The 26,190-nt window shown below is 55.4% G+C and overlaps 1 protein-coding gene across 1 annotated transcript in view; it reads left to right on the top strand.

Moving 5' to 3' along the window:
• The first annotated feature begins 3,801 nt into the window (after positions 1-3,801).
• NCS1 (neuronal calcium sensor 1) overlaps positions 3,802-26,190 on the top strand; it is a 47,985-nt gene continuing 25,596 nt past the window's right edge. Inside the window, exons 1-2 of the mRNA XM_019728851.2 lie at positions 3,802-4,277; positions 25,652-25,676. Coding sequence (XP_019584410.1) covers positions 4,214-4,277; positions 25,652-25,676 — 89 coding nt within the window. The 5' untranslated portion in view covers positions 3,802-4,213. The remainder of the gene's footprint in view (positions 4,278-25,651; positions 25,677-26,190) is intronic.

Below are 26,190 nucleotides of genomic sequence, written 5' to 3' on the forward strand. Positions count from 1 at the left end.
GATGGTTCTTCAAATGCTAACTGGAGTTATGAAAAAAAAGGTTCAATGGCCAAATAAATGTGGAAAATACTTAAATAAAACCGATTTCTTTCTTGCAGGACTTCTCAGAGCCTTTGAGTAAATACAAATGTGCAGGGTGACTCTTGGAGAGCGTGGTTATAGCATGCCACATTCCCCAAAAGCATTTGACCAGGGAACCCTTCTTTCCACAGGACACATGTACCATACAGACTGGTTTTTTTCTCAGGAGCTACTGGATTATGTACTTTCGACAATCTTTTGAATTTGGAGAAAAAATATGATTAAAAACTACTTAATTAAAATACACAGTGACGCCCACAGAGTTTTTCCCTCACACAGTTGGGAGGATCCCGTAGGTTGTGAAACCTTTTTGTGCTTCCTGTGCTGTAAGCAGTCCTATACCATGTGACTAGATTTCCAGCTGTGCTATAATTTAACATAGCTGTGCAGGATCCCATGGTCTGATAAGCTAATCCCTCATTCTGGATATGTAGGTCGCTTCCATGTTTGTTGTTGTAAATGCTGCTGCAGTAACATCACCGAGGCTTAACATTTGTACAGATCTCTAATTGTTGGCTTAGGTTGATTTCCTAGAAGTGGAATTGCTGAGTCCGAAAATACGGATATTTATTGGCAAACTGTCCCTCACGAAGGTTGTACCAACTTGCTCCTTGCCTGGCGGTGTCTGGATGCCCATTTTCTCGCTCCTTTGCCGACACTGGATATGATCATTAACTGTAATTTTTCCCCCTAGTTCATTTTGTGCTTCTCTGATGACTTGTAAGGGACGTCTCTCCTGTGGACTAGCGGCTGGCATTTGCTCTTGTTCTTGTCACCTATTCGGGTGCTTTCCCCAACTTTCTATTGAGGGATCATCTTTTTCTTATGAGCTTAGCAAGTTCGTAATGGGTTAAAGATATGAACTCTTTGTCCTGTGCTTCTGCGGGTAGTTTTGATCCTCATAAACCCTCCCCCATGAGAAGATGGGAAGCGATGTGCCCAAAGCCACAGGACCAGGACTCAACCTGGGCCGCAGGGCATTGTGCTCCATGCTGGGGGTTCAGTGGGACCCCTCCTCCTCCCCCACACCCTCCCCACCTCACCTGGATCCCTGTGCCCACCCATCTCCCAGGAACAAACAGGACTTCCTTGGACAGACCGCCTTCAATCACATGAAGTGCTGCAAAAGGACCAGGTGCCATGTGGGTAGGTCTAGGTGTTGGGACTTGAGCTCCCCTGGGGGATCCAGGAAGGCTCCATGGAGGTGGTGTTTAAATGGAGACTTGAAAGGTCATCCAAGACAGTGCTATCCAACAGAAAAATAATGTGAGCCACATGTGTAACCTAAAATTTTGTAGTAAGGCACTTTAAAACAAAAGAAATAGGTGAAATAAATTTTAATAATATATTTAATTCATTATATCCCAAAAATCAGTTTAATATGTACTCACATTTTAAAAAATATTAATGAGCTATTTTTATTCTTTTTATTTTATATGATCCTTGGAAATCTGGTGTGTGTTTTTTGCTTACAGCACACCTCCATTGGGACTGGCCACATTTCAATGGCCACATGGGTGTGTGTGCGAGGGGTTTCTGTGTAAGATTTTGAAGGTCTAGGCATTCACTACAATGGGGGGGTGAGATCAGCCCAGGGTGCGGGGTGGGGGTGGGGAAAGTGGGAGATAGTGGGGGTCAACTGCTTGTTAGAGGAACCAAGAGATGAGGCAGGAGAGGAGGCCCTGAGTGAGCATTCTGGTGGCTTTCCCCTTCTTCAGGTCCATGATCAAATACCACCTTCTCAGTGAGTCTTCCCTTACCCTTAAATATCTACCACCTCCCACTCCAGCACTTCCCATCCCCCTTCCCTGCCTTACTTTTGTTTTCACCTCTGGCATTTTACTCATGCCTTTTATTATTATGTTGCTCTCCCCTCACTAAATTGTAAGCTCCAGTACAGCACAGGTTTTGCCTATATGCTCTGGGGCCTGACACATAGTAGGTGCTCATAAATATTTGCTGAATGATAGAGTGAATCTGTGAAGCCCCCAGGAAACTCCCTGACTCCCCTCTTCCACAGATGTTTCTGTGCATGGTCCCCCAGCACCCTTGCCATTCCCCTTGTGGTGTTTGTCGCCACTGTGGTTTGGAGACCCCTGTGGGCACGTCGGGGGAGGGGTGGTTTGTGAGGACGTGAACATCGGTCATGGCAGTGTCTCCAATGTCCAGCACAGCGCTTGGCACATGGGCAGCGGGCAAGAAATACAGGAGCATTGGGATTTCTATGGGGCTTTAATGCTACCACTGTCACTGTCCTGACCAGGCCCCGCTCCCCACGCTGGTTCCCCCTCCTCCCAGGCGGGATGCTCAGGCTGGTCTGGCTGATTCAGAGCCCCTCAGGTCCAGGCAAGGCCTTCAGGGGAAAAGCTGGAATGGAGGTGTTTGGGGGTAGGGCGGCATTTGGAGGCTGAGAAGCATGCCTGGCCACAGTCAGGCTTTCTTTCTCTGACTCGGCAACTCCTCTGTGTTTCCCATCCTGAGGTCTGAACACTGCCAAAGTGGAAAGAAAAAGAGACCCTGCCCACACTTCATCCTCGCCTCACCCTCCCCTGCTTTGTCCACCCCCAGGCACCCAGCACCCTCATGCCTTCCTCATGCAAGGTTTGCAGAGCGGGTTTGCAGAGCGGCTACCGGCTACCGGTGCCTTCTAGATGCTGGAGATACACCTACAGATAAGACAAGAATCCTGCACTCCGGGGGTTCATAGTCTAGTGGGGGAGACAGCAGAAACACAATACATAAAACACGTTCTCTCTGTGGTAGTTGCTAAGGAGAAAAGCGATAAAGCTGGACCGGGAATGGGAAAAGTGGCAACACATTCACATTGTACATGGGGGAGGGCGGGAAGACTCTTTCCCTCGCAGCCTCCCCTCACCCGCATCCACTTGCTTCTGTCCATCCAGGTGGAGTCCTGGCCACTGGCCTGGCCTTAACTCCTGCCCAACACCTGCAGGAAGCGACCTCCACATGGAGGGCAGAGAAGTAGAAAAGGCAGATCTGACCCTGTCACCACCCTGCTGAAATCCTACAGGCCCAGCTCCGTGGAGGAGACGGCTTCCCCTTCTTTCTGGCCTCAGATCATACATGCCCTGCCCCTGGAGCCCCTGGGCCAGGAGGGCTGTCCGTCTGGGCTCAGGCGTCCTTCCCTCCTCCAGGATTTCAGGGCCTTGATCACTTTGCCAATCACTCTCCCCCTCTTCATGGGCTTGGAGGTAACCTTCCCCCAGGCCGCGGTAGGTGCTCCCACTGTAAGATGTGACATCTGGCACCGCAATGCCGGTCCCCGCCCCCTTCTCCCCCGCGCCACCCCGTAAGGGCTGGGGCCGCGCTTGTCCTGTTCACAGCTGTGGCCCCAGCGCCCAACAAATCCGTGTCGAATGAATGAAATTCGCCGAGCAGAGACTTGGCCTCATTCACGTCAGATCTTCCGGGCCCTCCCCAGCCCTGCTCCGCGGTGGGGGGGCACTGGAATGCCCGGGATCGAGTCAAGGCGGATGGCAGCGTGACCCCCCCCCTCGCCCCGGAACGCAATGAGGCAAGGGAGCGCCCCTCTGCCGCCCCAGCTCAGTGTTCAGGGGGCCGCGGATCCACGGGCGCAGGCCGGGCGGGGCGGGTGCGGGGCGGGAGGTGGTGCCGGGCGCTGAGTGGCGGCTCCGGGTCCACCCCTGGCGCGCGGGTGCGGGCGGGAGGCGGGAGGCGGGAGGCGGGGAGCGCAGGGGCGGCGGCGCAGGGAGCGCAGCAGCGAGCATGTGCCGCGGAGCCCAGTAACCAGGGACGACCGGGCAACACCGCGGCCGCGTCGGCGCCCAACCCAGCGCAGCTCGCGCCGCGGCGCCGGGAGAGGGCGGCGGCCGACGGCCGGGCCTGCCCAGCGGCTGCCCCTCGCCCCCGGGCCCGCGCCGCGTCCAGGGCACTTGAGGCGCCGCCAGACGCGCAGCGCAGCGCGCCGGAGCTCCGCGCCCGGGCCGCGCGGGCACGGCGCAGACAAAGGCGCGGCCCCGGCCCGGCCCAGCTCGGCCCGCCCGCCTCTGTGCGCCCAGCCCCAGCCGCCCCGGCCCGCGCCGGCCGAACCGTTCCCTCTGGGCGCCCCGCCGGGGTCGGGCCCGGGGACAGGGGCCCGCGGCTGCCGAGGATGGGGAAATCCAACAGCAAGTTGAAGCCCGAAGTTGTGGAGGAGCTGACCAGGAAAACCTACTGTGAGTGCGCGCCTGGGACCCCCTCCCAGCGCCCCCGCGCCCCTCCCCCACGCTTGGTCTCTCCACCCAAACCCCTTGTCCCCTCTGCGGGCCCACTCCCCACCCTCTTCAACGCCGCAACCCTCCCTGGGTCATTCCCTGTCCTGCCTCCGACCCGGGCTCCCCCCGAAGGCCCGGGTTGCACCCTCAGTCCCACACCTGGCCCTATTGTTCTAGGGCACCCAGCCCCCCACGCTTGGGACGTGTGCCGCCTGTCAGCGTCTGCGGGGCCACCCCCAGGCCTGGAGGGAAAGCCCCAGCCCACCCTAGGCCCCCTCTCTGCAGAGCTGTCCGAAAGGGCAGGGGTGTGCAAGGCCCAGGGGCGGTGGTCCGGGCAGGGGGCGCCTGGTTTCCAGGTGGCTCTGGCTGCGTGGAGCCGACTGGCACGAGCGCGGCGGGGCGGGTGATTCATGCATCACGATGCCGCTGCCGTTACTGCGAGGTTGGCCTGTCGCCCCCTCCTTGGCCTATAGTGTGTGGGGGGTGGCGAGACTTGTCAGAGAGCTCGTGGCAGCAGCTGCATCCAAGGGTCCTGGGCACCCTGTTGGCTGCAGGATTTACAGGCTGAATTCTCCTCTGGCCCTGAATTCACCTCCCCCCTCCTATCTCTATCTGCTAAACTGGGAAATGGGTTTATACAGCCATGGGTGATCTGCTCGATCTCATCATTTAACAGTCTGGGGCACCCCAAAGCGGTGGGTCTGTCCATTTCCGGCTTCTCTAAATCTGTCCGATGTGTGTCTCTCCACTTGCCCAACTTCACAACTCTCCAGTCCCCTCGCATCTCTAATTTCTCCTTACCAGACTTCTCCCTTCCCTGCATGCAGCCTCTTGGGAGATGCGCTGGCGTGCTAGGGGTTAATGGCACTGGGTCCTGACCCATGGGTTTTTCTTTTTGGGAGACAGGGTAGACAACTTCCAGCCTGGTAGGACTTCTGCCTGGATGTCTGACTTGGAAGGGAGCAAGTGTCCCTGGGCTTGGGTTGGAATTCAGAACCCTACCTGGGCACCTGCGTGGGTCCAGCCCCTCTGCACCCTCCCTGGAGGCAGCAGACTGACTGCCAGCCTGTGCGTTGATGGAGGCTTGGGAGGCAGGTTCTGGTGGTGCATTGCACAACCTCTGCTCCCTCCCCCCATCGGTCTTCTGGGCACATTTGCAGGTCTGTCCAAGCCCACGCTTCAGCTCCATGTCCCTCGCCCCCACATGCTTGGAACAAAGGGGGCTTTCCTAAGTGGGCGACTAGTCTGCTGAGAGGTCCTGGCCCTTTTCCAGTGGAATTCTGCAGCAAGGAGCTCACCTCCCAGTAGCTGCTCCTTGAAGGGGGAAGGCTCCGAGGACGAGGGACTCCATCTTTGCTCCCCTTACCCTCTCATCAAGGTGGGTGGGTAGCCCTTCCCAGTTTGGCTGCTGGTTTGTTGAGATTTGCTGGGCCTTCCTTCAGGCTCCATCCAGATATGGTCCATAGCTGTCAGCTGACAGGCTGCAGGCGGGACCTCCTGGGAGGGAGAGGGCACGTGGACTTTGCCATGAGATGTGGCCTTAGGCTGCACTGGTGTGTCTCCATCACAGGGAGCAAGGGAGCCACCTGTGAGCTGAATGAAGTCAGGTTTCCTGCTTATTGGGCACGTCACACGCTGAGCTCTTTGCATCGTTAGCACATTGAATCCTTGCAACAGCCCTGTGCATAGTGGGCACTGTTCCTCTGCCCATTTACAGATGAGAAACTAAGGCTCAGAGAGGTGAGTGGCATGCCCACGAGCCCACAGCCAGTCATTAGGCAGTGTCAGGATTTGAACTCAGGTCTGTCCATCTCCAAAGTTATGTCTCTTGAGAGACCGCAGTGCTCATGCCAAGAAGTCAAGAGGGGCCTTTCTTCTGTGTGTCCCTTTCTGGTTTCTGCTATAAGACATGGTGGTGGATTCTGGATGGGTAGGGACTTGGGGCAGCATTTTGTCCAGCCCCCTCTCTCCGGGCAGATCTGTCAACTTGGAGAGAAGTTGAGTCAACAAGGCTCTGTTAGGAACTGGCCTGGTGGTGCTGGGCTGCCTGGGCTATTTTTAAATGCCTTTGGATACATAGAACAGTTTCGATCAAAGAGAGAGTGGCTGTTTTTCCTAGAGCCCTTATTTGGGTGGGCTGGTGGAGGTGGTGGTGGGTTCATTTTCTGATGCCGGCTCCCTCAGCACAGGCCCTTGTCTGTTTGGTTGTGTTGACACTTAGTAGGTCCACAGGTTTGTTGAATGAAAAGTCTTCCAGCAGGAAGAGCAGACAGAGAAAGCCTCCAGCTTGTTCTAAGGCCCCAGATGGGCTTCCTTCTGATGGGGAGTGGAGCCATCTGCTCTTTTTTCAGGGGACTCTGTGTGTGGAGTCAGGAGAGAAGCGCTTAGGAAGGACGCCCAAATGTCAGAATCTCCTGGAGAGCTTGTTCAATAGCAGCAGGCCTGGGCTGGGTGGCCCTCCCAGATTTCTGATTCTTTAGGTCTAGTCTGGGCCCAAGAATTTGACAAGTGTTTGTCATGGAGAGCTAGATTCCCAGGACCCCCAGTTGAAGACTCACAGCTGCTCCTGGGGTCCTGGCATACATAAGCATCAGCTGGTGTCCGAGGCCCCCTTGGGCACAGCACAGCTGGCTACAACGCTGAGTGGGACCCAGAGGGGAGTCCCGATGGTCACACCTGAGTCAGTGCGACTACCACCCTTGGGGGTGCGCCTCCTGCTCCCTGGGAAAGACTGTCCTGGGGGTCTGTGTGTCAGGAAGCAGGAGGTCGAAAAGTTCCAGCTGTGTGGCCCCCGCTGGACCAATCCAGATAAAGCTTGGCTACAACCCTCCGTCTTTTAGGCTTGCCACCGCAGGGCAGATTTCTTTTCCTCCTCTGCAGATAAGATTTTGTAAATCATAACCCAGTCCTCGCCCTTCCTGGCATAGTTCATTTCCAGGGGCAAAAGGAGGTTCCAGAGGGGGAGGTTCCCACCCTGCCAGGACTCACAGAGCAATAGTCAGTGTGGTCAGCAGCCTGGTTTTCTGAGGTCTGGCCCATTTTCTTCCTGCTTGATGGTGAGGCTGTTGTCATCCCTGTGTGCCCAGGCTATGGGACAGGCCAGCCCCTCACCTTACCTAGCTGAGCCTCAGTTTCCGCATCTGCAAAATGGGTATGCCCACGGTGCCTGACTCCTAGGGGGTGTGATGCATCAACAGGAAAATTTACATAACAGTCTAATACGTGGCATTGGTAAGGGGTCTTCCTTAGCGAATGACACACACTTGTTAAGGATGCCAGGAGGCTTGTTCGCGACCATTATCAATATTGTTTTTAGTACACAATACAGCTTCATCTTGAACTGGTCTTAAGTGTACTTGTGGGTGAAGCCCCTCTGTCCAGAGCCATCTTCCCACAGTCCTGGTCTTTGTGCCGGGCCCTCGGGAGGCACAGAAAGCCGGGATCTTTGGTTTGTCCGATTCTTAGCAGATTCTTGTTTTACCTGCAGCCGTCTCCCCCTCCCACCCGCATTTGTTAATTTTTAGCTGCCCTGACCTACCTTTCGTTGAGTGTTCAATCTGTGTGGAGTACAGAGACAGAGACGTGAACGGGAGAGATGTAATGCCTGCCCTCAGGTGGACACCAGCTAGGTAGGCCTTTCGAAAAACGGAGCTCAGAGCGCTCAAGCCATTTGCCGTGGTCTGAGTGGCATTCGTTTAAAGGCTTCTGGGCCCAAGCCAGCTGGGCCCAAGAGGCAGAAACCTCCACCTGCCCGCCCCTCCTTCCCCTCTCCCCATGATGCTCATGGCACTCCCCAGGGACCCTCTGTTCAAGACTCAGGGGAGGCCACCTCTTCCTTCTCGCTCTTGGTCAGCCCAGGCTCTGCCTTGACCTTGCTTGCCAACCTTGAGTCTCCTTGGCCTTTTTCCTAATGCCCAGAATGGTGCCCGGCACATGGCAGCTTGTGGATGAGCAATTGGATGGAAGGTCTGGGTGGCCATCAGCTAACGCCTCTGTGACCCACAGCAGAGAAGGGGATCCCTGGTCTGGGTCGGGAGTCATGTTGAGAGATGCTGGGGGTTGGGCTCTAGGGTTTCTCTGGCTTTGGGAAGGGTCCCATGAGGGTCCCTTCCTGTGTACGATAAGGAATATTCCCTCATCATCGCTTCCTCCACCCAATTCTGCTTGGCCAGAGGCAGTAAGACATTGCCTTGGGGGGGGCAGTATTTGGCACCCATCTTGGGACAAATGGTGGAGGTGGGGTGTGGAGAGCCCCACAGCCAGGCAAGGGACAAGCCACCAGGAGAGGGAAGGCCCAGAGGAGGGAGGTGGCTTCTGCAATCCCTGTGTATCTGTGTGCGTGGGGATAAGACCATGGAGGCCACTTCCTGTCTCCAGAAGCACAAATAGAATCGCAGCAAGAGGAATTGAGGTTAGACTCTAACACTAGGTTGGGCACCTGGTGGAGAAACATCAAGTGTGTTGTTAGGAAAGAACTCAATATCCTGGGGAATGGGGCTGGGTCCCACTAAGGCTCTGTGACCTTGGGCAAGTCACTTACCCTCTCTGAGCACCCATTTGTTCATCTGCAGTACCTGCCCACATGACTCTGTGGATCCAAATGGGAGAATGCTTTGAGGTCCGGGGGCATGGGGCTGCTTGGCAGCACCATTTTAGGGACGGAAGTGGGCTTCAGGGGCCAGATGGGCCGGGGTTCTGGCTCTTTCCTTGGGCAAGCCCTATCTCATGGAGCTTCACATTCCCCCTGTGGAAAATGGGCCTCACGGTGGTCCCAGAGGTGGGGAGGATTTGGGGCACATGAAGGGTTTAGCACAGTGCCTGGTTCCGAGGGGACCCTTTAACCTCTCCTGGTGGCACTGGCCCTAGGATGCAAGTCCTGTGTCCTCCGGAGCAGGGCCGCCTGAGTGGGTCTACGGCCTGGCCAGAGAGGGCCAGGGACGCCTCCTCACGCCTGTTCTGGCTCTTTCCGCCTCTTCCAGCTCCATGTTAAACCCGACTCCTTCCGTCCCCACCCCCACCCGAGAGAGTTCTGACATCGCACATCTCACAGTGTCACGTGAAAGTCCTTTCTCCAGCCATGGCCTTGGGATGGGACCCTGCTTCTTCTGCTCCCAAGGCCAGGCCTGAGCCCCTCTGGGGCAGGTCATGTTCAGTGGGAGACGTCATCCCTCACCAAGGGCCCCGAAAGCCATAGAAAGGGATTTGGACATTTCTAAGATGGGGCAGGCATGGATGGAGGTGGTGGAGACATGTTAGATTTGGGTGTGGAGATTGTTCTTGCCTATTGTCCAAAGAATGGAGTGGAGGGATGGGTTGTAGTCAAGGCCAGGGTGATCACCGTGATGAATTGGGGGTATCAGTGGGGATGACGTGAGGACAGACTCTGAATGTACGTATTTAGGAGAAAGACTCTATAGGTCTTGGTACATGGGTTTCGTTACCTTGTAAATGTGGGGTTATATACTTCTGCTTTTGTAACTTATTAAAACCTGACAATTGTGAATGGTTGCCTACTTCATTAACTATTCTTCTAAAACATGATTCTTAAATGGTGCATATATAAATGCAACATTTTATTTAGTCTCCTGCCATTTGATAGTTAGGTTGCTTTTTCCCTCATTGTAAACAGTGCTGTCACAAGCATCTTCGTACTCAGTCTTTGCATGAGTGTCTTTGTAGTAAATCTTTGCACATGTCTCTTCTTGAAGATAAGTTTCCCAAAGTGAAGTTATGGAATGGAGACATCTTAAAAGGCTTTTGAGTGAAAAACGGTTACATTGCTCTCCAAAGAGTATGTTCCCATTTATATTTTCGGCAAACGTGGACGAGAGAGTGCCCATTTCCCTGCATTCTTGCCAGCACTGAGTCTTATTGTTTTCCTTCATCATTGCCAACTTTATGGGGAAGAAAAGAGGAACTCACTGTTTCAATATTCAGTTCCTTGATTACTATTAAATAGAATCCTAGAATCTGGGAGCTAGAGGAGACTTTGGGATCATGTAGTCCAATGCCCTCATTTTGCAAATGGACAAATCGAGTACCAGAGAGGTGATGTCTGTCTCCCAAGTCACATGGCAAATACTGGGCAGGAGTCTAGGACTGTGCCTGCTGTCAGGGTGCCCCCACTGTGCCATGATGGGTTGGCTGATGGGGTGTCTTGCTTTCTTTATGGAAATTTCTTCTGGTATGCTTCATCTTATCCTGACTATCTCTTGCTGTCAGGTAATGAAAAGGAAAACACACACAAACGTAGTATAACTTAAAAACAGCATTCTTTTTTACTGTCATTACAAGATGAAACACTTTGCACATCCCGAGTGTGGTCTATTTACCAGGGCAGAGATTGTCATAAATTAACTGTCAAGTCCCCAGGTAATTTGGTGATTGGGGCCAGGCTCTGGGTCGAGGGCAGGACAGCTGTGTTGAGGGCTGGAGGGCCACCTTGTCGTTTTCTGGCTATTGGACTCTGGCAAGCCCTTCACCATCCTGAGCTCCGGGCGCCTCATGGGAGAGATGGGCACCGACACCAGTGCATTTCCTGCACGTGGACAGGGGACTGGCACATAGTAAGTGCTCAGTAAATGCTTGCACAGGAAGGAGGCTGTGGGGCAGTGTCTCTGCATTGGGCCCCCAGCCCACCCAGCTGGGAAGGAGGGCTTGCTCTGGAATGCTGGGTTTTAGGATCCTGTGCGGTTGTGGGCTCCGAAGGCTGGAGAGACACCTGCCTGGGCTTCAGTCCCAGAACCAGCGTGGCCTGAACAGTGACTTCAGAGTCACTGGCTCCCCCTGGGACTCAGTTTCCCTTTCTGGACAAGGCTCAGGTTGCCAGATGGATGGTGAGACTTTCATGGGGCGTGTGCTGGACTCTGGTGTCTGATGACCGGCTCCTGGGCTCTCTCGGCACAGGCACAGTTTTCAGGGTCTCAATGCCTATTTCCTCATCTGCGACCTGGGGTCCTAATACTTCCATAATGGAGCTGTTGTGTGTGAGGTTAGGAAGAGTGGAGACTGAATTTGGTGGCTCATCTCAGGTGCTCCCATGGTGATAGAGAATCCGTAATGAACAGCGTGGAAAGATCAGAGGCTGTCACCATGGTGAGAGTCTGGCATTAAGCATGTTCACGGGATCCAGGCCCGGCTCTGTGCTCACCTGCATTCATCCTCGACTCTTGCCAGGAGCCCTGTGTGGTCCCCACAGATAAGGAAACTGAGGTCCAGAGGGGATCTATCAGAGCTGCCCAAGGCCACACCTCTGTGAGTGGTGCAACTGGAGTCTGACCCTGGCCGGTGGTTAGGGACCCCATGCAGGTGGGGGCTCTGAGATGCCACTGTGGGGGTGTGCGGGTGAGTGTAAGTGAGTGTGGGTGTCTGGTGTGGGTGTGCGGGGGTGTGGGAGCTGCGGGTCCTGTGTGTAAGCCCTGGCTCCCGTGGGCACGCTCCGAGTGTGTGTGATGGGGTCGTGGCGTGTGTCAGGAGTGGGTGAGCTGGCACGTCTGTGCACGCGCGTGCGCGGTGGTATGTGCGGGCGGTTCCGTGCACATTGTGAATGTAGGTGTGCATGAGTGGGGGTGGGGGGGCAGGAACACTTTGGTGGGAGGCACAGACAGGCCAGGAGCCCGAATCAAAAGCTGATTACTCAGCTGCCTGCTCTGGGACCAGGCGACGTGGCTGCCCCTTTTCAGTCCCCTTCTGTCCAGGCCACTATGATCTCCGGGAGCCATCTGCCCTTGGGCAAGTGGGGAAATATCAGTGGGAGGAATGACAGTGATGATGAGTCCTGTTTACCAAGTGGGTACTCCGTGCCACGAGCACTGAGTACAGATCTCCCTGCCTTGAAATCTCACCACAACCCTGGGAGTAGGGACAATATGCCCATTTCACAGATAGAGAAAAGGGGGCCCAGGCAGGTTCAGGGACATGCCTCCCAGCCAGTTAGTGGCCAGGCTGGGCCTCAGGCTCAGATCTTTGTCTTGACGTAGCCACGCTCTTCCCACCACGTGCCTGCCTCCCATGATCTCGTACCCTTAGAGCTGCCTAGAGGGTAATGAGCGCCCCATCACTGGAGGCATACAAGCGGCTGCTGGAGCGGCAGACACTGGCCAGGCATCCTGGAGTCTTGGCTATGTGAGGTTGGATGGTAGGTAGGATCCTTCCGGCTGTGAACATACAGCCCTTCTGGTCCAGGATGCTCTGATTCCTCCAGGGGATTTGGAACAGCCTCGGCTTTACTTCCTCAGGAAGTGTCCATGTCCTCATGGTTCAGTGTGGGGCTCAGCGGCACAGTGATAGAGGGGACCTTGGTGTCTGGAGGTCTGGTAGCAGCACCCCAGGCCACTGTAAGCTGCTTCAGAGTTGGGACGCATCTGGTGGGTTTGGTTTTTGTGCAGTGCCTGTCCGGGAGCTGCGCATGGGGCAGGCCTGGGAATGCCTCTGTGTAAGGCTTTAGGATTCCCTGGGTGCTCGACCATGGGTTGCTTTGTTTGCTCCTCAGCTGGTCAGGGTGGGACCCGCCTGTGCCCCTGACCTGCAATCTGATGGACGGGGGGACTTGCCAGGGAGTCAGAGTCTGGGGTCCTGCCAGACATGCTGTGGCCTTTAGCCTCCCGCTCAGGGTCTCAGTTTCCCCATCCACCCCACTCAGTGTGAGATGGCATGTCACCTCCTCTCAGCCCCAGGAAACCCTGAGGGTGCCGTCTAGGGGGAGGTGCTCCCTGCCTAGCGAGCCTAGGTTGGGGGTGTCCAGGAAGGGGTGTAGGACAGCTGCTGGCTCTGGCACTCCAGGTCCTACGAAGTGGCCCCAGGAAGCTGGTGGGACGTCCTGGTCGGCATGCTTGGGTTCCCTGGCAGGGGAGAAGGGGGGCTGGTGGAATGTGGCTTTGAGGGATGTTTAGCCCAAGGCAGAAATAGCACTCCGCTTTTTATTTCATTCCTGCGTTTTCAGCTAGGAAGCGGGCTCAGAGTGCCTCTCTCCAGCCTCCTCTGGCTCCCCCACTGCTCAGGCCTTTTGGGAACAGAAAGTGGCCTCTTTTTTTAAAAAAAAAAGCTAAGGAGCTACTGTGGGAACCAGAGGGGGCCTTGGATTTGGAGGCAGACAGAACTGAGTTCAAATCCCCCAATCTCCACTTCCCAACCCTGTGACCACTTTGTGCTCTGACGCTCTGCTTTCTCCTATGCAGAATTGAGGGGAGGGGGACTTGAGCTGAGGTGGCTTTTCCGGTGTGTGTGGTGTAGTGTCAGGAGCTCCTGCTCAGGGACCTGCTGGGCCTGGGTGCAAATCCCAGCTCCTCTCATTAGTTCTGGGACCTTGGCCAAGCGCTTTTCCATTGAGCCTCCTTACTTAATCTGTAAAATGGGCAGAGATGATAATGCCGCCTCCCAGGACTGGGGATGGAATGAGTGTGAAAGTATTGGCCAGAGGGCCTGGCACGTCCCAGGCTCTTGAATCCATCCTCCGAGTGCTGGCGGCCCCCACATAAAATGGGAAAACGCCTCCTGTGGGCTTGCTGCTGGGGTGAATAAGGGTCCGCGCCCTGAGCGAGAGGCAGTCGGAGCAAGCTTTTCATCTGACCCTTCCATTTGTCTTGTCCCTCTGACCTAGGGCAGGACCCACCCTGCCCACACTCAGCTGGCGCCAATGCCCAGTCGGTGCACATTTAACTGTCTTCCCCTTCTCGTTTGGCTGTGAGTAGCCGTGAGGTCGGGACCAAATCCCATTGTGTGGTTCACCGCTGTGTGCCAGCTCTTAGAACAGAGCCTGGAGCAATGTGTTGGAACGAATGAAAACACAAATACATAAACGAACAAGCTAATGAATGAAGTTTCTTCTCATCCATCTTGGTGCCTTGCTTTCTGTTCCTCTCCAGCCCCCTCCTGCCTCCTGGGCTGGGGGATGGAGGATTTGCCATGTCCAGGGTCATGCCCGGCCCTGAGAAGTCAGGTGCCGGGAGGCTGGGCCTTAGCAGGGCAGGCTGAGCAAGGACCCCTGGCCACTCTCACCTTCTGGGGCCATAGAGACGAGGGGCCCCAGCCACCAGCCAGCCAGCACGGCCCCTCCTTCCAGGCCCTTCCCGCTCCTGCCTCTTTGTAGGAACCAAAAGCTTCCTGTTCAAAGGCAGGAGATGGGGCTATTTTTGGCACTGTGGGGGAAAAGCGAACGTTTCCCTTGTGTTCAAAAATATATGGTGTGTGCGCTGGGCAGATGAGGAGCTCAGCAGGCTCAAAGGCTATACCGGCCGGGCTCCTGCCCCTCGGCCCGTGGTCCCGCGTCCTCCGTGGCTCAGTCGCCCACATGGCTGCATTGGGTAGGTATTGTTTCCAGACCGCCTGAGATGAGGCGCCTGCTGGGCCTGAGCAGAACGTGATCTTTATTAAAACTGAGAGCAGCCGTCACAGTAGAGTCGAGGAGCCCGCTCACGGCCCTCACCCTGACTCACGTTTCCTGCATTTGGGTTCTGTGCAGCTGGGTGGTCGTGGGAAGTTTCTGGGTACACCACAGGAAGGAGGTCAGGCCCGCTGTGGCAGGAGGGCAGGCGGCGCCAGTGCCCGTGCGAAGGCAGCCCCGGGCTGCCTGGCCACCTGGCCACCCCTCATGCCCTGATTCAGGAAGCATTTATGGAACAGCTGTCTCGTGCCAGGTCCTGTGGGCGCCAGGACACAGAGCAGATTGCACGGGTGGCCTTCCGGTCCTGCTGGCATTCACAGTTTGGTGGGGAAGCAGACGTCAGGCCAGGATAAGCATCAAGACAGGGCATTGCACAGCACCGTGGGAGCACCTGGTCTGGGGTGCACCCGAGAGGGCCTGGGTCCACGTCCCTGGTGTGTTCCTCGAATCCAGCGGGCCTGTGTTCAGTGGTCACTGGATGGATGAAGGGTAAAAAATCCGATTTGTTCCTTCTAACCATCCTGCGAGGAAGGTATCACCCCCCCCCATTTTACAGATGAGGAAACTGAGGCTCAGAGAAGTGAATTCAGTTTCTTAAGGGGCTAAAGAAGGACTCCATTCCGAAAAGACCCTCCCTGTTGATCAGGTGTCTCAGTGCCTCCTACCATGTCTGACCTTGGCAACTGTTTGGAAAATGTTCGTGGAATTGACCTGACCCTCGTCCAGGTTTGAGAGGTTCTCCACGGGGAGTCCTGAGCAAACCCCACATGCCAACCTTCCCCCAAGGTCCCAAAGGGAGCTCAGTGTGGTTCACCTCCTTCAGGACCCACTCTTCTGGAAGATTCAGAGGTTGGCAGTAGAGATGGCTTGAATTAGGGAGTAGTGCTTGGAGCCCTACCTTGGTGTGTGTGTGTGTGTGTGTGTGTTTTAGGAAATAAAAGTAACCATGTGTACTTTCTAACTTACCCTCCTCAAACAGGCATAACATCCGCCTTCTTCAAGAACAGAAACATACTGAGCACCTATTATGTGCTAGATGCAGTTCCTTGGCTATGACAGGCAGACACAGATCCTGCCCCGTGGAGCCCCCAGCCATTGGGGAAGGACAAAATTGGAAAATATGGCAGTCACAAAGACGGGAACAAAACCATTTCTCATGCTGCTTCTCTGAGGTTAACATTTCCGCCCAGTTCCTTCCAGCCTTTTTTCTATGTATGTAGCTACAGTAGGTTTTATCATCCTCAGTTTTCTGATGAGGAAACCGAGGCTCAGAGAGTGTAACTGACATGTCCCCAGGTCACACAGCTGGAACATGGGAGTGCCCGGCTTTGAACCCACATCTGTGTGTCTTGGTGTGGGTCACTCAGTCAAAGCAGTCGTCAATAGATCAGCAGATATTGAGGACCTTTGTTTCCTAGCCCTACCAGCCCTTTGTTGGGTCGTCAGAGAAACCAAAGATTCTGTGCTTCTTTGAGGGGACCCAGTGACCCAGTTCAGGAGTCAGGCAGGATGTAAAAATGGTCAATTCCCAGAATGCATTTGTGTGAGGTTTTGAGCACCACATTTCTCTGAGTTCTGGAGTCACACAGACCTTGGCTCCCAGCTCCACTGCAGACTGACTTCAGTCTTTGGGCAAGTAGCTTCACCTCTAGGACCCTCAGTTTCCTAATCTGTATAATGGGGATAATCAAAAGCCTTGCTTCATAGCATCGTTTGGGCGCTGAATGAGATTAATGCATGCAGGGTGTTTAGCCCAGGACTGGCACACAGTAAATGGCAGTTCTTTTCTTCTTGCTGTTCCTAGAAGCCACAGGACAAAGCATATCGTTCTGCAGTTTACTTGAAAAATTACTTGAGAATTTTTTTGAAAGTTTTTTAACTTATACAGAAATTAAAATCAATGTATTTTATAACTTTATTTTTCGAGTAAAACAAACACAGATCAATGATGGAGCAGAATGCAAAATTTGTGGAAATATTTGAGCTAGAACACAGGATTTGGACTAAACCTTGTTTGTGGTGTCCACCTGGGATTCTGCTCCCCACTCCTGGGGGGTCACCGGCCCTCTCCCCTCAGGGGCTCTGTGGAGGGCGCTTTTGGGGAGCCCTTGGCCTCTGGTCCAGGGACGAAGCACTTCCACCTACCTGTGAGGTAGTCAAAGTGAATAGTTTCACCCCATTTGTCAGGATGAGAAAACTGAGGCTTGCGTGGGAAATGAAGCACAAAGGTTCAAGCTGTGTTTCGTAAATCTAAACGTGAGAAGGGTCAAGCATCCAGGAGAAAGTTGGAGCCAAGGGCCTGGCTCTTCAGGGGCAGTGCCACCAACAGGTAGTTTGTTGGGGAGAAGCCAGCTGTTCCCGGCCGGACTGTGTAGCCCAAGTCTCATACCCCGCAATACTTGGCCCACAGCAGGGGCTCAGCTAGTGCTTGCCACGGCCTGGGGGCTCAGTGGGTGGCCCCCTTCCTGGGGAAGACCATCTCCAGGCTAAAGCCTTCTAGAGCCCCAGACTCCAGTACCCTGGGCTCCCGTGTCCTCTCCTCCTCCACTGACCAGAGAGGGCCCTGTCAGACATGCTGTGGCCTTTAGCCTCCTGCTCAGGGTCTCAGTTTCCCCATCCATCCCACTCAGTGTGAGATGGGATGTCACCTCTTCTCAGCCCAGGAAACCTTGAGGGTGCCATCTAGGGGGAGGTGCTCCTAGATGTGACCTCAGATGAGTGCTTTTGCGTTTCTGTGAAGCCTCAGTTTCTTCATCAGCGAAGTGGACTGGCGGGGACCACACCTCTCAGCGCAGGGCCTGGTGTGGCACAAGAATGCGGCCACCATGTGGTCTGGGCTCAGGGGATCCTGAGGGATTTGAACTGGGATTTGAGCAGCTCTGAGCTGCCTCTCACACCCGTGTTTCTCTCCGTGTCCCTGGAATGCTCCCATCTTAGCAGCAGCCCTCACGGCTGGCCCTGCCAGCTGCATCTCCTGCGGCTGCCCTAATGGCAGTGAGACCCTGACGGTTTATCCTAATTCCGTGACTGTCATCAGGATAGTCCATATCTGCACGCTGAGCGCCCGTCCCAGGCTGCGCTAGTGCTTTTTTTTTTTTTTTTTTAGAGATTTTATTGGGGGGAAGGGGAACAGGACTTTACTGGGGAACAGTGTGTACTTCCAGGCCTTTTTCCAAGTCAAGTTGTTGTCCTTTCAGTCTTAGTTGTGGAGGGCGCAGCTCAGCTCCAGGTCCAGTTGCCAGTTGCCATTTTCTTTTCTTTTCTTTTTTGTTTTCAGTTGCCGTTTTCTAGTTGCAGGGGGCACAGCCCACCATCCCTTGCGGGAGTCGAACCAGCAACCTTGAGGTTGAGAGCTCGCGCTCCAACCAACTGAGACATTCAGGAGGCAGCTCACCTCAAGGTGCCATGTTCAATCTTATTTGCAGGGGGCGCAGCCCACCATCCCTTGCGGGACTCGAGGAGTTGAAATGGTAACCTTGTGGTTGAGAGCCCACTGGCCCGTGTGGGAATCGAACCGGCAGCCCTCGGAGTTAGGAGCATGGAGTTCTAACCGCCTGAGCCACCGGGCTCAGGCCGGCCCTGCGCTAGTGCTTTTGACTTGCGTCCTCTTGCTGGCGCTAACAGCAGCCCCATGATGGAGTTGGAAACCAAGGCTCAGAGAGGGGAGTGTTGTCCAGGCCACACAGCGACCACACGATGGGTGGGCCTGTCTGCACAGAGTCCCACGGTGGTAGAGAACTCGGCTTCTGAGGCTACGGCAGCGCAGCCAGGCCTGAGCTCATGGTGGCGAAAAGCAGGTCCCAGGAGGTGAGGTTCCCAGCAGGGCCCTGCCCCGCGCGTTCCTGCTGCCACTGTGGCCCTGGGCAGCACTCAGCCAACCTGGGTGGAAATAGTGCCCACTAAGGGGTGGGCTGCTTCTCCCTAGTGGGGAGAAGGGGCTGGAGCCCTGCTGGGAGGGCTGAGGGGGTGGCTCAGCTCAGAGTGCCCGGGAGTTCTAGACAGTTCTAGGCAGTTCTAGGCAGGAGGCCAGGCCTTCTTTCTGATGAAATTCAGGCCGCTGGCCCCCCTCCAGCTGGGCATTTATGGAAAACAGGAATGGGGCGGGTGGAGGGCCGTCTGTCTCTCTTTCCACCCTGTCAGAGGCATTGAATGATAATCCCAGCGGCAGTGACCGTGGTACTCGTGGCTTCTGTGCACGTCTCGTGTTAGATCTTATCTTCCTAGCAGCTATGCTGGAGGGCTCCGTGTTACAGATGAGCCTGTCACCCCCGTGCAAGGTCACCCAGTGCTCGTGCATCTGGGACCCGCCCTGGTTGTCTGGCCCAGAGCGCGACCCAACCTCCTGGTCCCACAACGCCCCCTGTGGGTGTTCACGGGAGGCTCCCCGGGACACATGGCCTGTGGGGCTCCTGGTCCTTGACTTGCTGCCTGTAGGTCACTTCCTGGGGTGCGGGAGCTGGGAGGGCCTGGTGACCTCAGGAGTCTGCAGACAAGGGAAGCAGTGTGGCCAGGTGGGTAGCTTGGCGTCCCCTGCCCCTCCCCGTACGCACAGTGCCACACGGCCTATTAGAAACCGCCCAGCTGTGCTGTCTGAGTTCAGGGCTGTGATTTACGGGTCTGTTGTAGCTGGGGGCGGAGGGGGAGCCCGAGGTACCTGGAGGATTGGAGTGTGCAGGTGTCTGCTTACCCAGCCCTTGGATGTGGCGGACCCCGTGGGTGGGTGGGAACCTTGCCCCCTCCCCCAATCTTCTGTGTACGGCACTTAACAGTTAACACAGCCAGGTGTGCTATGAGCAGGAGGAGGAGCCATTTCTCCTTGTACAGATAGGGAAACTGAGGCCCAGACCGGGAAGTGACAGGTCCTGCAGCAAGAGAGTGGCAGACCCCTGGAATCGAGGGCTCACGAAACCACCATGCTCTGCTGCCTTCCTTACAGGGAACTGCCCCTCCTGGAGGTGGGGGGCAACCGTCCAGGGGTGGAGGGTGCATGCTGGCTCGCCCAGAGGTCCCCTCCCTTCTCTGAAGAAGCGATGCTAAGAGGGAAGATACATGACCAAATTAGGGATGTTGACAGCTGCTGGGTGGGGAATAGATGGGAGGGAGGGGTGGAGGTGAGAGGCTGAGAAGAGGCTGGTGCACCTGGGATGGAGTCTGGGGTGGGGTCAGACTGGGGGACTCCAGGCCAACCCTGGACAGTGGGGGTGTTCTCGTGTTTTCAGGCCGCCAGGATGGGTGGGACTGCCTGGTAGGGCAGGAAGAGGGGTGTTCATGGGATGGGGACCCAGCAGGGGGCAGTCCAGGCTGGGGAGGGGGTCCCTTTGGGCCATGTGGAGTGGGAGGGGCCCCTGGGCTGCCTGAGAGGAGCATAGACAGCCCCTAGAGAGCACAGGAGGAGAGTCGAGAGACCCAACGTTTGGAGGTTGAGCAAAGAAGAGACTTGGGGTCTGGGGAGGAGCTGCCCGAGGGGAGCTGCCCCTGGAAGGTGGAACAGTCAGTGGTCCAGGTGTCCGGACTCAGGGAGTTAGTGACGAGGTACTGTTGGGGATCAGGCCCAAATGGTCTCCATTGTCTCTTTTTGTGTCAATCAAACCCAAGACCCCCTTGCTACCCTTCAGCTTGATGGAGGGTGGGAAGATGTGAGGACACTTGATGTAGCTTGTGTCCCTGGAGATGGAACCGGTGTGGGCTGGCCACAGGAGGGTGACTGAAGAAGCCAGGAGTATTTGCTATCTGCCATGGGTCCCTTGTGCTGCAATCGGCGCCTCTGTGGGGGCCGCCAGCCCTGCTGCTTTCTGTTCCCACCAGGTTTGAGTTGAGCTTCAATCAGGAGAGAGGTATTTTGCTTTAGGGAAATCAAAATCAGACTCAACATTTATCCTGGGCCCCAGGGACTGGCTCTGGATCGTTCCTGGCAGACAAGCTGCGTGGAAGGGAGGCATGGGGAGTGGCCTCAGGAGTGCTGCTCTGGGGTGCACACTGTGGGCGCCCTGCCGCAGCTGAGGGACACGGGCTGGTGTCAACGAGCCCAGGCTGGGCAGCAGGCAGGGGCTGGGCCCCCTCCTGACTCTGAGACCACAGCCGCCTCCCACTCTACTGCCCCTGGTTCTCAGGGAGTCCAGTGGGAGAGGAAGTGGAGTGGGCGCCCAGCCCCTCTCTCCTCCTAGCTCTGTGCCCACTCCAAGCTGGGAATTCTCTTTCCACCTCTCAGGAACTCCTCCCAATGGCTCTGCCGGGTAGGGATTTATACCCCTCCTTCAGGTGAGGACTCTGAGGCTCAGAGAGGTTAAGTAACTTGTTCAGAGTAACCCAGCCTACAAATGGCCAAAGACGACGCCCATCGTTCCAGCCTTGTGGAATGAGGACCATCCACTAGAGAATGGTCCACATCCAGTTTTAAATCCTGGTTTCCTAACAAGCGTGGGCTCCTCTGGCCTGGAGGCAGGAGCGTGCTGGAGAAAGGCAGCTTGTTTTTAAAACTGGCCAGAGCCAGTTGTAATTGTGAAGGTAAGCATGCTGTGAGAAACGAGTTTTAGGATGTGTTCCAAGCCTGGTTATGGGGCTTGGTGACGATGAAGGAACAAGGGTTTGTTCTCTGCTTCCCGTGTGCAGGACACGGGGCTGGGCTCCGAGGGTGGTGCTAGGACATGTCAGGAGAAGCCCCTCGGCCTCAGGGGCTGTGGCAGGGTCAGGAGGGATTCCTAGAAAAGGAACCTCCCAGCTGGGAAGGGAAAGGTGCATAGGGCAGAGGGAATAGCAGGTACAAAGGTCTGGAGACAGGGCCAATTAGAGGCGCTTGAGGGGGTCACGAGTTTGGGGTGTGGGCCGGGTAATGGGCTGCTTGCACTGACGATGGTCTTCCTTCCTGCCAGGCCCTGAATCCAAGAGCCACTTGGGTGGACCGCTGTTAATTTCATAGTTGGATGGGGGCTCCAGGAGAAGGGCGGTGGGACCTGGACAGAGAGTGTGAGCCCACGAATATCACTCTGGTTATCTGGGCAGAAGGTGGAGGCACAGGGACCCCATGATTGTCTCCCATCCTTCTCCTTCCTCCTAGTGCCTGTGGTGGTCAGAGCTGCCCAGGTCAGGACCCTGGACAAGACCCCCGGCCCTCCTGGCGCTAGGGTGGGGCACACAGATTTTGGGCTGATTGAGGACACACCTTTCCCCCAACTTTTAATTTCAAACATTCCTCTCCCCACCCTCCACAACTTTGTATTTCAAACACTGCAGTGAGCACCTGTGTAGCCTTCATCTGGAATGGTCACCTGTCAACATTTTGCCACATTTGCTCCCTCTCTCTTTCTAAATATTGATAGATATATTTCTGCACCTCCCAAAAAGCGGCAGGCAGCCTGACCCTCACCCCTGAATAGCTCGGGGCACATCTCCAAGGAGAAAGGACTTTGTCCCACATAACCTCCGTGCTGTTAGCTCTCCTAAGAAAATCAACAGTGAGTCCCATCAGGGCACGTCGTCGCCAGCCCTCAGTGCCACTTCCCCAGCTGTCCCCAGACATCCCTTTAGCTGGATTAAATTCCAGATCCAGGACTCAGTCTAGGCATTACGAGTTACATTTGCTGCCTTGTCTCTTTAGTCTCTTTTTCCGGAACAATCCCCTGCCTCGTTTTACCTTTCATGGCCCTGCCTTACTGAAGCGTCCTGGCCAGTTGTCTTGTAGAATGTCCCACCATCAGGACTTGTCTGATTATGTCCTCAAGATTAAATTCAGGTGAAACCTTTTTGGCAGGAGATTTCCATGGGTACCGTCCCCTCACTGAATCACACCAGGAGCACATGCTGTTGGGGTGTCACGATGGGGAGGCCACGTTTGATCAAAGACAATTATCTTTTAATAGTTATATTTTTATTGTGTTTAAAAAAGATACGAAGAGCACATGTCACTGGTAATTCTGTGGATATTATTGCTTAGACTGAAGTTAGATCACGCAAGTAAGTAAAAAGAAAGTGAGCTGATTTGAAGAAACATCCTGAGTGAGTCACTGGACGGATGACTAGAGACGAGTTGAGAAGGTGGAGAGGGAACGGCTGAGCGTCTGGAGACCCAGCCAGAGTGGTGAGAACACGGTCTCACTCGGTGTGGGACAGACCTGGGCAGGGGTCCTTCCTGGCCTCCTTCTGGCTGTGGCCTTAGGTTCTTTCCTCAGGTGGCTTCCTTCCCCTGGCTCACTTCCTCCCCTAGACAGTGAGGGTCACACTTGTCACCTCCAGGTTGGGGTGAGAGCTGGTCAGCAGGCAGCTGGGATTTGGACGCAATCCTGTCTGACCCTGGTGGAGGGGCTGTGGGCAGATGGCCAGGCCCCCAGAGAGCTGCCTGCTGCCCACCCCCTTCTAATACCCCCCAAGACTGCAGGCAGTGAAGCCAGGAAGAGCTGCTGGCCCGGGCATGGGGCCGGAGACCTGATGGCCTCCTCTGTTTCTGAAAGGTTAATTCGCTGCTTAAAGCCTGGGTAGAGCTTGTCTCCCCAACCCCAGCTCACATCCCCTGGGGCTTGGCTGCCAGCTGATCACCCAGTGTTGTGTTGGGGACCTTTCTAATGAGGGAGGGGCAGCCAACCATGCCCCTCCCCCCACCTCCCATGGCTGCTGCATCCTGGGAGCTTGGTTGGGTGAGGGGGCCCAGGGGAGCCTGGTGGCTGAGAGACCCTGAGGGACGGCTGCTGGGAGACTGTGAGGGGGTTAGGGAAGGGTGGGGACTCTGAGCTGGGACATTCTGGGGAAACCTCTGCCCCTGTGAGGCCCACTCTAAGGTCAACAGTGGCCCTGCCACCCAAGCCCTTGTCACTCAGCTCCTGTTTATGTTACATGATGCCAAGGTCACCCAAGGTCATGAAGCTCATTGGCTGACTTAAAGTATGAGGGCACCCAATTGGGCATCCATGCTGGGCTCTGGAGGCACTGCTCTGGTAGTGCCATTTCCTGGCAGGGTGACCTTGGGTGACTTCTGGCAAGTTAGCTGACCCATCTGAACATCAATGTCCTCATCAGGAAAACGGGATCACACCTACCTATGGGATTTCTATGCAGGTGAAGAGCACCACACACCTTAAGCTTCACAATGAGCCCATTCTACAGATGAGGAAACTGAGGCTCAGAGGGGAAGTTCTTTGTCCAAGGACACACAGCTCGTAGGCTGTGGAGCTGGCTCCAGAATTTGTACCCCTGAGCTCCTGACTGTGCTGTGATGGGTCTCCTGTGTCTCCAGATTCTGTCTTTGTGCATCAGCCCTTTGGCCCCTCCCACCCTGCACTGCCAGGTGTGAGTGGCATATCCAGGGCAGGGACACCCTTCCCTTTCCACTGCCGTGCCTGATCCCCATCCCACCCTCTATCCTCTGCCAAAACTCTCTTGGAAAATTACATTCTTTTGCACCAGGTCTGGCCATTCCAGTTAATCATCATCTCCCCTCATTGCCGGGCTCTCCTTTGAGCAGCAGCCTGCTGGTGGATCGGCCCCTCCCTCAGTCTCTGATCAGGCTTGTGGGAGGGGAGTGCTGACAAGGAGGGGCCTGGTGGACACTTCTAACCTGTCCCAGGAGTCTGACCACTGACTTCCAGGCTGTGGGTCTGATGGCTGAGCCACAGACCTGAATTCAGACCCTCTCCCTATAACTTCATATCCTGGCTCTTTGTGCCTCAGTCTCCGCATTTGGAACCAGGACAGAGTAATGCTGTCACCCCTCACGGCTGTTGTCAGGGCAGCTGAGCCAAAGCACAGAGGCCCTGGGTGCCCTGGCACAGATCTGGGCTTGCTTGGGCACCTAGTACTTGGCACTTGTTATGAGCTTGCTTTGAGCAATTTTTGAAAAGGGACCTCAAGTCTGATCAGGTACAAACACTTCAGGGACACCCCCTAGGATCTTCCTTCCCACTTCTCTGGGAAGGGATTCTGGTTCCTTTACTCACCTGACTTCCACCTAACACCTGCCTTCCTGTTTGTTTGTTCGTTCATTCATTCATTCATTTGCTCGTGCATTCATTCCACAAGCCTGTATTGAGCACATTCCCGCCCCTTGCCGGGAATCAGGAGCTTTCTCACCTGTTTTGATTGAATTCCCAGGACAGCTCATGTGACAGGTGCTATTAGCATTATTCCCACTTTACAAATGAGGAAAATGAGGCATGGGGAGCTGGAGCTGCTCTCCCCAGGTCACCCTCACAGAGGGTGAGTGTGGCATTGGAAGTGGTTAGGTCTTGTTCAGTCATTTAGAGAGAACGTTGGTTTGGTTCCAACTTGAACCGATTCAGTACTTTTCAGAAAAATCTTTTTTGTTTGTTTGTTTCATAGTTCAGTACAGGATGACTATTTGGGCCTGGCTAGAGATTGAGCCGCTTTATTTGGCTCATTCCAGCTTTTGGTTCCCAGCTCCGTTCTTGTCTTGCCTGTGAAAGAACACGGGACTGACCACTGGGAGGGGCTAGAGAGACAGGTAAGGCGGGGAGGGTGCCAGGGGCTGTGGGGCTGAGAAGGGGGCTCAGCCTTTCTGCTGGCCCCACATGCAGGTGGGGCAGCCGAGTGCCTGGGGAAGCCAGTGCCTTCTCTGAGCCCTGGACCATCCCCAGGACTGAGAGATGGGAAGAAGGTATCTTACATGTTGGACAGTCCTGCCTGCCCACTGCTGGACGGCAGGGAGAAGCCAGCCCCTGCGTGTAAGGCGCTATTGTTGGCAGCCCTGCCCCCAGCAGTACAGTTGGCACTGGGAGGGGGTTGGCCAGGGCTGCCCCTGTTGGGGTCGCCGAACACAGAGCTCCTGGCTGGGGCTGTTCACCTGGGGGGGGGTGTCTTTGTCAGAGTTGGACAGTGCCCTGACATGGACAGGCAGGCCATGGAGTGAGGTGGGGAAGGGAAGGCAGGAAGGAGGCTCCCCAGTCAGTGTTCGCCCATCCCTGGGACACCTCCATGAACTAAAAGGCTGCTTTTCTGTTTTCTCTTTTAGTTACCGAGAAGGAAGTCCAGCAGTGGTGAGTAGCTGCTTTCCCCCAAAATGTTGGTGGGGAGGGGGTGACGTGTTGGCCTTGTGCTGATGGGACAGCTGTCCCGCTGCCCAGGACGGCCTCTGAGAGTGGCTCATCCTCAAACCAGTCCAAGCAGCCTTTGTTTTCAAATTCCTTTGTTCAGTATGGGCTGCTGTAGCCCCAAATCAACTGGTGGGGAGTTGGGGTGGGGGTTGCCTTGTGTGGCATCTCTAAGGACCACCAGGCCCTGAAGGGTTAAATTCCAGGCCCTGCTCACCAAAGGGAGGGGTTTGGACCAGAAACAAGTGAGGAGGCAAGGTCCCAGGCCTGGCTTTGTCACTACATCATCCAGTGGCCTTGAGAAGTCTCTTCCCCTCTCTGGGGCTTAGGTGCCCCTCCTGTAAAGTGATTAGTTAGACTGGATCAGGGATGGAAATAGCCCTCTTGGACAGCTCTACTCAGTCTGTAGTGACTGCTTGGAGTGACATGCTATAAAGGATTCTGAGGCTGCATGTCATGG

The sequence above is a fragment of the Rhinolophus sinicus genome, linkage group LG04 (assembly GCF_036562045.2).
Source record: "Rhinolophus sinicus isolate RSC01 linkage group LG04, ASM3656204v1, whole genome shotgun sequence".
Classification (NCBI taxonomy): domain Eukaryota; kingdom Metazoa; phylum Chordata; class Mammalia; order Chiroptera; family Rhinolophidae; genus Rhinolophus; species Rhinolophus sinicus.